Genomic DNA, 11,217 nt, shown 5'->3' on the forward strand with positions numbered 1-11,217 from the left:
AGGCTTTGCTTAGCTCTATTACCGGTGCTTAGCTTTCCAGGCTGTTGGGTTTTTTTTAATAATAAAAAAATAAGCATAGGGCTGGAGGTGCAGTTTGATTGAAAAGCACTTCCCTAACATATGTAAGGCTCTCAATTCAATTCCCAGAAACTCACACATACTGAGAGGGAGTGGGGAGAATATAAACAATATGTTGTTGTAGTTTAAATATTCATATATAATTTAAGAAGACTTTTAAAGTAACTATTTCCTCTTTTTATTTATTTGCTTATTTATGATCACAAAGCCAATAAGATTTTGGAATGCAACACTATAGTTGCTAAAACAAGTTTTGGAAAAATCTAGGGTAAACTCCAGCTCACTATTTGCTTAATTTGTTCTGCCCTTCCATTTCTGGATCCCTACACAGTTCCTCTTCTTTCAAAACTCTGCCTTCACAGGGCTCCAGTGGCTCAGGCTGTGATCCTAGATACTTAGGAGGCTGAGATCTGAGGATCATAGTTCAAAGCCTAGGCAGAAAAGTCCCTATGACACTCATCTCCAATCAAAAACCGGAATTGGAGCTGTAGCTCAAAGTGGTACAACACTAGCCTTTAGGGGAAAAAAAAACTGTCCCTTTAGGGACAGTTCCCAGGCCCTGAGTTCAAGCCCCACACAAAAAAATTAAATTAAAATTAAAAACAAAAAGAAAACACCTCTGCCTTCTCTTTACTTCGGAGTTAATTCTCACCATATTAAGAGTTGTCAGATTACATAGGATTGGATTAGTTACTGGGGGAGCAGGGTGTTATAAGACCAACCCTTGTATTTTGTCTTCTTGTACAGCCTACTTGCCCTCTCACTGATACCATGGGATGGCAAAGTATGAGGTCCTTGCCAGATGCAACCAGCTTTCCCAAACATAAGCCAAACTACTTTTCTTTGTAAATTACCTATTCTCTACTACTCTGTTGTAGCAACCGAAAGTGGACTAAAATACTGGGTCTTGGCTCACATCTCTTTTAGGGATTCTTCTCTGATCTCCTTTAGACATCAGATTGTAGCTGTTGCAAGTTGTCCTGCCTTGTGCCTGAAAAGGATGTCTATATTCTAAAACCATGCAGTGAAGCTTAGAGGGAACCGTGGTTTAAAGGACCAGCTTCCTCCCTCCCTCCCTCCCTCCCTTCCTTCTTTCCTTCCTTCCTTCTTTTCTTTTCTTTCTTGCTAGTCCTGGGGCTTGGACTTAGAGCCTGGGTGCTGTCCCTGAGCTTCAAGGCTATTGTTCTACCTATTAACCCACAGCACCACTTTCGGCTTTTTTCTGCTTTCCAAACACAATTCTCTGGTTTTTCTAAACACAGCATCAATCCCAGGAGCCATTGACTCATGCCAACAATTTGCTACTCAGGAGACTGAGATCTGAGGATTTCTTAATATATTTCTTTTCTATTTGCAAGAAGACCAAATTAGTTTGCCTCTGTTACTACTGCATCTCGTCCCTCCCACCCTGTTCCAAGCACTTTGATTATCACCACACATTGTAATTTAATTGCTTACCTTTTGCTATTATTAACTGCAAAGTCTGTCTTATTTATCATTGGCCTCTCAGTCTTAGTAAACACTCCAAAACAAACTGGTTGGGTGAGTGAATGCAACTCTGAGCTCTCATTTTCTGATCTATAAATTAATCGCCATAGTTCCACTTTAAAGGATTTAGTTGGTTGTGTTGGGAAGGAGTCATAATCCTTGTATCTGTAATTATTGTGTCTATAATTCTTTAGAATATAGACAGACTCCTTTTGTTTATTTGTTGTTTTGTTTTTTTTGTCAGTCGTGGGGCTTGAACTCAGGGCTTAGATGATGTCCCTGAGCTGTTTTGCTCAGGGCTACTAGTACTCTACTACTTTGCAACACAGTGTGCCACTTTGAGTTTTCTAGTGGTTAATTGGAGATAAGAATCTCACAGACTTTCCTGCCCTAGCTGGCTTCGAACTTTCAGCTCTCAGACTCCAGAGTAACTAGGATTACAGGCGTGAGCCCCCAGCGCCTACCTGGACAGACTCTTACCTTCACTATTTTGTCTGTTTAAGTCTTTCCACCCTTATTACCTTAGAGAGGAGGAGTTGAGGGCAACACATTGTCAAATCTTTTAACCTTTACAGATGCCTGTGACTTTTCCCATGTTTCCATAAATAAATCTAAGACAGTCTGTTTCATAAACGATTTCCTGTCTGTATACTAGGTAATTGGTATTAATTTCCATAGGTTCTCTCTACCTTGAAAACACTAATGAGCCACATATAGGGTTTTAACACTATTGAATCCTATTTCCTATTCTTGACCTTGCTTTATTTTCAGAATGGCTAGGTCAGCTATCAAGAAGACTGGCACAGGGATTCAGGGTCGAGTATGGCGATCCTTGCTAGTCGAGGTGTATAGGACGCTCATATTTTCCTCTTGGGTTGGGGAGGAGGGGAGATGCAGGACTCTTTTTCACTAGGTAGTGGGTTCACCTACCCCATTTCCACCCCCCCGCCCCAAATTCTGGAATCTGAGGCCCATTTCTCTTCCACCAGAGTCCACTTGCCCACCCCTAGTTCACCGAGACCCGTGGCAGGAACGATCAAGGTCAAGGTCACTGTGGCAGGTGCGGGCCGCGCACCTAGACCCGCACCGCCAGGTGTGTTTCCCGAGGCCCACTCTAGGGGCCAATCCCTGCGGATTGGGACCCAGCCAGGGCCGCCCCCCCGCCGGGCGGGGCCCGCGCGCTCCGGAGCTTCCTGAGTGGCTGAGGGCGGGGGCGGCTCCGGAAGGCCGGGGCGGAGCCGGCGGCGGGGGCGGCCCCGACCACGCCTCCTCCCCGGGCGCTCTCCTCAGCGGCGCGGGGTTGCGGACGCGGCGCTCCGCCCGGCAGGAGACGCTCCAGGCGAGGGTGAGCGCGCGCCGCCCCGGCTGGTGTCCGTCCTCGGCGCTCCGGGGCCGGGCAGCGCTGAGCCATGGACCTGCGGATGCTGTCCCGGGAGCTCTCGCTCTACCTGGAGCACCAAGTGCGGGTTGGCTTCTTCGGCTCTGGAGTGGGCTTATCCCTGATCCTCGGCTTCAGCGTCGCCTACGCCTGTTACTACCTGAGCAGCATTGCCAAGGTGAGCCGGGGAGCGGCGCGGGCGCCGAGGCGCAGGGCCCGGGCACCCCGGTCCCGGACGGTGGCGGTCCCCGGGGCGAGCCGAGAGGTCGGCGTCGGAGGGAGCCCCGAGGGCGCGCCTGGGAGAGCCGGCGACCGCTGACCGTCTGCCGCGGGGGAGGGGGAAGGAAAAGGGGGTCCCGGGTCCTCGCGCCGCAGAGGGGACTTTGCCGATCTCCATGGGTTGGCGCTGCCCGGCAGGGCTGCCCAGCATGCTGGCTGGAGCGCTTTGGAGCGTGCTTCTCCCCGCTCCCCGGTGTGTGTGGTGGTGGGGGGGGGTGTTAAACCACGATGGAAGACTGTTGTGATGTCCATTCCTCTTAGTTTTTCCAGGAGATGTCATCGGTGGGATCGCGCACACCAGCGGGGTTTGGGAAGTGAGGGGGGGATGGGGGGGCAAGTCAGCGCTGGTGTAACCGTGCTGGTTTAAGGTGGAAAGAAACTTGGTTCGACACCCTTCGTGAAATACTCGATTTTCCCCTTCAGAAACCCCAGTTAGTCACGGGAGGTGAGAGTTTCAGCCGCTTCCTCCAGGACCACTGCCCCGTGCTGACCGAAACGTATTACCCGACCGTCTGGTGCTGGGAGAGTCGAGGACAGACGCTGCTCAGACCTTTCATCACCTCCAAGCCTCCGGTGCACTACAGGAAGTAAGCAAATGTCCATTTTCAATCGTTTCCTTCAAAACGATCTCCAAAAGCATACTCACTCCCGAGTTCTCTGGTTATGAGAACCTGTGGTTTAGTAAGTCTGTAGCAGAACAGAAGGAGGAAGGGACGTGGGAGAGATGCCCCTCGCCCCATCTCCATCCCAGCTACAGGAAAATATTCAGGTATTAACTTCCCCTTTTCTATCCCTCTACCCCAATGTATATATGGCTATTTCTAGAATGAGAGAAATGCCTGGAGTTACTGTTTTCCAATTCGTTGTGCATCTGTCCGTGAATAACAAGACCCTTTCGTTGATATGCACTAAGTTGTTGATACATAGCAGGTATTAGGGTAGGGGGTGAGAAAAATGTCAAACATTACTGATTTTTAGGGCTTCATATTGAACAGCAAATGGGTTCCTGATGATAATGTCCTTGGTGTTAGAGAGATCGTCTGGAATATGTTGTAGCAGGAGATATAAATGGTGCCTGTTGTTCATTTTCCTGAGTCATTGAGTGCTTTTGGAGTTTCTTTTGTTGCCGAAAACTTGCAGTGTTTGAGAAAAGTCTAGTAAGCTCCTGGGCATGGTGTGAGAAGTATAATTGGAGAAACAAATATTGTCCTATACTCAATGGGGGAAATTGCACTTTTGAGTCAAAAGAGCTAGAGCAATGATCAGATCAGGTTTTGGTGGGGGGGGTTGTTTTGTTTTTCAAATTTGGGTGCCTGTATTATGGCTTGGTCTCAGGGTATGGGTATTGTCCCTTAGCTTTTTTTCTTTTTCTTTTTTTTACTGAGGGCTGACATTCTACCATTTAAGTCATAGCTCCACTTCCAGCTTTTTGGTAGTTAACTAGTGATAAGAGTCTCACAGACAATCTTCCCCCAGCAGACTTTGAACTCAGCCTTAATGAGTAGCTAGGATTACAGATGTAAGCTACTGACATTCAGCCCAGATCATCATTTTTCTTATTCATAATTTCTTGTTACTGAGTGACCTCAGTCAAATCAAGTAGGGGTTAAGTGCTAGATATTTTAGGGTAATGTTGAGATGATTGAGGTAAATATTAGAATTGCTTCTCTCCCCCCCTCACCCCCCCCCGTACTGGGGCTAGAACCCAGAGCCTTGCATATGATAGGCAACTAAGTCACACCTTCAATGCAAATACTGAAGTGCTTTGAAGTTTATTTTTATATACTACCATTTACTGGGTCTGCTGGATAGTTGTTATGGTACTAATTTTTATAACATCTTTGTAATAAAATAAGTCATTAGGAGCCAGTGGCTCATATCTCTAATCCTAGCTACTCAGGAGTCTGAGATCTGAAGATCACAGTTCAAAGCCAGCTGAAAATTCTGTGAGATTCTTACATCCAATTAGCCTTCCAAAAGCTAGAATTGGAGGTGTGGCTCCAGTGGTAAAGGGCTAGCTTTGAGCAAAGAAGCTCAAGGACCAGTGCCCAAGCCCAGGTTCAAACCCAGGACCAACACACACAAGAAAAAAAAGTGATATAGCTGGGCGCTGGTGGCTCACACCTGTAATCCTAAACTCAGGAGGCTGAGATCTGAGATTGCGGTTCAAAGCCAGCCCAAGCAGGAAAGTCCGTTAGACTCTTTTATCTCCAATAAACCACTAGAAAATCGGAAGTGGTACTGTGGCTCAAACAGTAGACTACTCACCTTGAGCTGATGAGCTGAGGGACAGCGCCCATGCCCAGAGTTCAAGCCCCATGACCGACAAAAAGAAAAAAAAGTGTATAGTTGTGTGTGGTACTGAATGCTGAAGAAAATTATTTTGAGATGACTAAATGGTGTTATATATTTCTAGAATTAAACACTAAAATTAAGACAGAACTTGCAACACTTAATAAGTAATGCCTATTGAATTGTTTCTTCCAGTGAACTTATTAAAACTGAAGATGGAGGGCAGATTTCACTGGACTGGTTTGATAATGATAACAGTACCCTTTATACGGATGCCAGCACCAGACCAACTATCTTGTTGTTGCCTGGCCTCACTGGAACAAGCAAGGAATCATATATCCTTCATATGATCCATCTCAGTGAAGAATTAGGATACAGGTACAAGTGAAAGATCTTTTTCCATTTTTCATTTAACTCTTACTAAGTGAAATAATATATCTAGATGTGTGTTTCAGAAATGCATATTATATGGGTTAAGCAATCCCTTACATTATGTTTTTTTCCTTTCCTTAGCTTTTTCCCCCCTATCTTTCAGAATGGTATGTAACTGAATTGTCACACAAAGAAATGACACTTAGCAGAGTAGGTACTCGGAAAGCTTAGGTTGAATGAGTAAATGAAATTAGAATCACTTGGAGAATTGATAGAGTGCCTGTCCTAGAGCACCGCCCCCCAGGTCTGAGAAACAGTAGGCTCCACTAGAGAGAGTGTTAGAGAGAACAGAAATTATTCCTGAGAGAGTATACCTCAGTAGCTTTCCTGTCACATGCTGTATTTGTGACTTGCATTTGCTAATCTTGTGTTCCTGGCTCCCATTCCAACTGTGAAAATATTCAGAATCAGCTTGTAGGTCATCCTTATCACCTTCCAAAAGTGATCCACCTGATTTTGCAGGTGCACATAGCTAGTGTCAAGTTGATGCCACCGCATCATTATTCAGCTTGGTCACTGGGTACAATTAAATTTTTCCAAGCGATTTAGCAGCTTTAAGTTTCAAGTTCCACTTTAGAATCTTAAATTAGGGTCATTGTAAGAGGTACTGCTTTTTTTCTGTGCTTTAGTCATTTTTAGTTGAGGATTATTATCATAATGGAACACTATTACTTGTCTTTAGCTTTATATCTTTGTTAAACTTGAAACCTTCATTTATGTAAAAATCTGATGAGATCTAATGATCTCAGAGTTGGTGCTCTACCACTTGAGCTCTATCTCCATTTCTGGCTTTTTCTGGCTAATTAGAGAGAAGATTCTCACTGACTGTTCTGCCCGGGATGACTTCAAACCTGCTAGGGTTACAGGCTTAAGCCACCAGCCCTCAGCAATAAAAACATTTTGATATACAGAGGGGAATGCATAGTGAATTTAGTTTTAACAATTAACTCTTCCAGATGATGCCTATTTTGTCCATAAAGTGACATTCTCTGGGAAATTATGATAGGATATCCCAGAATTATGGTGTTCCAGAGATATGCTAAGCAGTAGCAAGAATTACTCTATGTTTGAACACCATCCAGTTAGATATGAAGCTTGTTAGCCATGCTCAGAAATGTCAGTTCATCAAGCCTTTTGTGGACTGGGAATGTGGCTTAGTGGTAGAGTGCTTGCCTACCACCCATGAAGACCTGTTTCTTTCCTTAGTGCCACATAAATAGAAAAGGCTGGAAGTGGCACTGTGGCTCAAGAGGTAGAGTGTTAGCCTTGAGCAAAATAAGCTCAGGGACAGTACCTAGGCCCTGAGTTCAAGCCTCAGGACTGGCAAAAAATAAACAAAGCCTTTTGTACATATTTGAATTGCTAATTCTAGATATCTGCTTTTAAAAACAAGAACTCTCATGGTGTTGAGGGGCTGTAGCTGTAGTATAGTGGCACTAAGTTTGAGCTCCAGAACCAAAACAACAACAACAAAACAAATAAGAGCAAATCTCCTTGAAACTTGAAGACTAAGTTTCTGAAGTCCTGAGGTTGCCAATGTGTGTGGCTTCTGTCCTTCACTTGCAAAATTTGCCAAATCTTATTCCCAAAGGCCATCGTTATATTATGCTTCAAAGTAGTTGGATTATTTTTAGCTTCCCTGTAGGTTAAAATAATCTTTCTTCTATTGATTCAGAAATTTTTTATTGAGGACATAGAATATAGAGAAGGCTCTCATTAAGATACAAGGAGTTTGAGAAGGAGGGAGAGGCTGGATCAGTTCATTGTCAGCAGCTTGGAGACCTACTCTGTTTGGGTTTAAGGAGTTCTAGCATTGAATCAGACTGGCCTTGCAAGAAGCACAATGTATGAATAAGCCATTGTCAGTAAAGTTGTCAGTGGCCTTTAGACCTAGGCCCTATTATTTGTAGCTACTAGGACTCTGAATCTAGGTCAGAGAGGCTGTATTAGTTAGCTTTTGCTGTACAACAAACCACCCTAACTTAGTGGCTTAACATATGTTGCACACATATATTAAAATATGTTGGGATATATTGCAAACAGGCATGGAAATATAACAGTGAAATCCTCCTCTGTATAACTAATATAAGTTAATTTTTTAAAAAAGCTAACAACAACCACATCACACTCTGCTCACAATTGTGTGGGTTGGCAATTAGGACTGAGCCTACTCAGCTGGATGGGACTTTGAGTCTTGACAGGGATCATTTGTGGTCAGCTGCCAGTATAGCTACTGGCTTAGGTTGGGGAAACTTGGCTGAGACAATTCTTTTTAGCTCTGAGTGATGTCTTAACTCACCATCACACTCAAGCTGAGTTCATTTTGTGGCAGAGGTTCCAAGAGTGCAAAAGCAAAAAGGGGGTGACACTAATCAAGATGTAGTATTCATAAACTGCTTTGTTGAATACAACTCCTTTGTACAACTACTTAAAGCTTTACGTTTTAAAAAAAAATCAGAAGCTGCCAAGTTTCTTGGGGCTCAAACTAAGAACTCTCACAGTGTTGTTTCTATAGACTTCTACTGGTCAAAGCAAGTCAGATGGTCATTCCACAGTGGAAGAGAAGGGAAATAAGTCTGGTGTCAGAGGCTCATGCCCGTTATCCTAGCTACTCAGGAAGCAGAGAAATGAGGATTGAGATTCAAAAATAGTCTGGGGAGCGGGAGTTGGGGGGGTGGCTGAGGAGGTGGCTCAGTGGTAGGGTGCTTGCCTTGCATGCATGAGGCCCTGGATTCAATTCCTCAGCACCACATAAGCAGAAAAAGCCGGAAGCGATGCTGTGGCTCAAATGGTAGAGTGCTAGCCTTGAGCTGAAGAGCTGAAGGATAGTGTCCAGGCCCAGAGTTCAGGCCCCATGACTGACTAAAAACAAAAACAAAAACAGTCCAGGCAGGAAAGTTTGTAAGATTCTTATCTCCAATTACCCATCAAAAAGCTGGAAGTGGAGTTGTGGCTCAAGTGGTAGAGTGTTAGCCTTCCGCAAAAAGGCTCAGGGACTGTGCCCAGGCCCTGAATTCAAGCCCCAGGATAGATATAATCATCATCATCATCATAGAAAAACAGAGAGAGAGAAGGGAAATAGATTCTTTGATAGAAAGAGCTAGAAAACTTACGAAGGAGAGAGCACAGGTTGTTTCAAAGACAACTGAAGTGAAAAATAGACCTAGAAGTTTGGCTTAAGGCTGGATTGAATTGTAAGAAGGCAAAAAAAAAAAGATCTAAGTCATGAATACTATGGCAGGTGGTCTGGCAGGAATCAAGGCTTGTGAAAGGTTTTGTAATGTGGTGGAATGTACATGGGCTTTGGAGTCAGGTCCAGATTCACATGTTGGAATTACTACCTATGAAGTGATCCTGAGCAGTTGAGTTCTGCCATCACAGTTTTCTCACTTCAGAGGATTTAGTGCCTGGATGAAGTGAGTTATTAGAAAATATTTGTCTTCCTTCTCTTATCTTCTATTCTTTGATCAGAGTACGGCCATTGTTTTTGTAAGTTAGAAGAGATGTAAGCCTATACCTAATTGTCTTTGTAGGAATGCATAAGTATTGTTATCCTATCTGTTACAATAGCAAGTTTCATAGACAGTATCAACATTCCTATAACAAAGTGGTGCATCTGCTCATCGGGCCCTAGTTATTATTACCTTCATTAAAATTGGGTCATGAATGTTGTCAGGTCATCAGGGAATGGTGGATACTTTCCTGGTGAGATGATTTAGACAGTAGAGCAAATCTAACTCCCAGCAAATAGATACATAAGGGTCTATTGTAGGCATTAAGCATTTCTTTTCCATAGACAAGGAAACAGAACCACAATATTTTTTCTTTTAAGGTATACGAATTCAAAATTAATTATTAATAAGATGGTAACTAAGCTGAAAGTTGTAAAAGATAATTAGGAACAAAGGTGTTGTGAAGTAAGTCAAAGGTAAGTACAAGTACGTGGGGATATTTAGCCTGCCTACATGGACTGTCTTCACTGGGAGATGATGTCAGAATATTCTCTCTTGGCTAGGCCTACTTCTAAGAGAGAAGATTGTGGAGCCAGAAAAATGCTTCCAAATGTATTAATCAATTAAATCATTTATTTCTAGAGTGTGAGTAAAGTAAGAAAGGGCAGGAGGCCAGAAGTATGTTTAAAAGGAAACCCTCCAGGCCAGGCACTGGTGGCTCACACTTGTAATCCTAGCTACTGAAGAGGCTGGTATTTGAGGATCACAGTTCCAATTCAGCCTGAGCAGGAAAATCTGTAAGACTCTTGCCTCCAATTAACCACCAAAAAGCTGGAAGTAGAGCTGTGGCTGAAGAAGTAGAGTGATCTGGAGATGTGGCTCAAGTGGGAGAATGCTAGCCTTGAGCAAAAGAGCTCAAGGGACAGCGCCCATACCCTGAGTTCAAGCCCCATGACCAACAAAAGAAAAAAAAAGAAAGAAAGAAAAAGTAGAGCACTAACCTTGAGCACGAAAGTTTTTTTGTGCCAAAAGAAAAGAAAAAGAAACTGAGATCAGGAGTTCATGACCCAGCCTGAGTAATAGAGAGAGACACCCCAAAATAGGTCTCCATTCATCACATATAGATTAATAGGTTCTTTTTTTACATACCTGAATGATATCCTATCTCCTTAAATTTTTGTCTTCATCTCTAACACGAAAACTACAGTAAACAAGAAAAGTGGACTGGGAAGGTGGCTCAGTGGTAGAGTGCTTGCCTTGCATGCATGAGGCCCTGGGTTCGATTCCTCAGCACCACATAAGCAGAAGAAAAAAGCAATAATTATGCCAAGTACCTGAACCATCTTTTACCTTGACCTTTTAAATTCATCTGCCATTATGTTCTGTCCCCAGCTAGTGTTAAAAAAGAGTGACCCATCCAGAATTATATAATAACAAGCTCATTGGAATCTAGGACAGTCATTAAGTATTTTGGTACTGTAAAACATCAGGACCTATATTCCCAAGGTGCATACAGTCCAGTTACAGTGACTACAGCAGAAGTAGTGAAGTATATATTAGAAAAGACCAGGAATGGCTGCAAGTGACAGAAAAGGCAAAATGACAATGGCCCCAGAGCCACAAAAAGGAAAAAAGGATAGTTCCACATCTTGTGGTTAAGTAAGATGGCCTCCGGAGCCCGTGACAAGTTGATAAATTTAACAGAGAAAGTTTAGAAACAGGATAGCCTTTGGAGAATTAGTTGAGATATTTTTCAACATTACAGACTTGCATTTCGAAAAAATGTCTTACTCTCTTGTCACTTTTTTTTTTTTTTTT

At 43.5% G+C, this 11,217-nt stretch overlaps 1 protein-coding gene across 1 annotated transcript in view; it reads left to right on the forward strand.

The window, feature by feature from the left end:
- The first annotated feature begins 2,857 nt into the window (after positions 1–2,857).
- The window catches only part of Abhd3 (abhydrolase domain containing 3), a 54,536-nt gene continuing 46,176 nt past the window's right edge, over positions 2,858–11,217 (forward strand). Inside the window, exons 1-3 of the mRNA XM_013014937.1 lie at positions 2,858–3,122; positions 3,647–3,810; positions 5,711–5,893. Of these exons, the coding sequence (XP_012870391.1) occupies positions 2,976–3,122; positions 3,647–3,810; positions 5,711–5,893 (494 nt within the window). The 5' untranslated portion in view covers positions 2,858–2,975. The remainder of the gene's footprint in view (positions 3,123–3,646; positions 3,811–5,710; positions 5,894–11,217) is intronic.

The sequence above is a fragment of the Dipodomys ordii genome, unplaced genomic scaffold (genome assembly GCF_000151885.1).
Source record: "Dipodomys ordii isolate 6190 unplaced genomic scaffold, Dord_2.0 Scaffold25, whole genome shotgun sequence".
Classification (NCBI taxonomy): Eukaryota; Metazoa; Chordata; class Mammalia; order Rodentia; family Heteromyidae; genus Dipodomys; species Dipodomys ordii.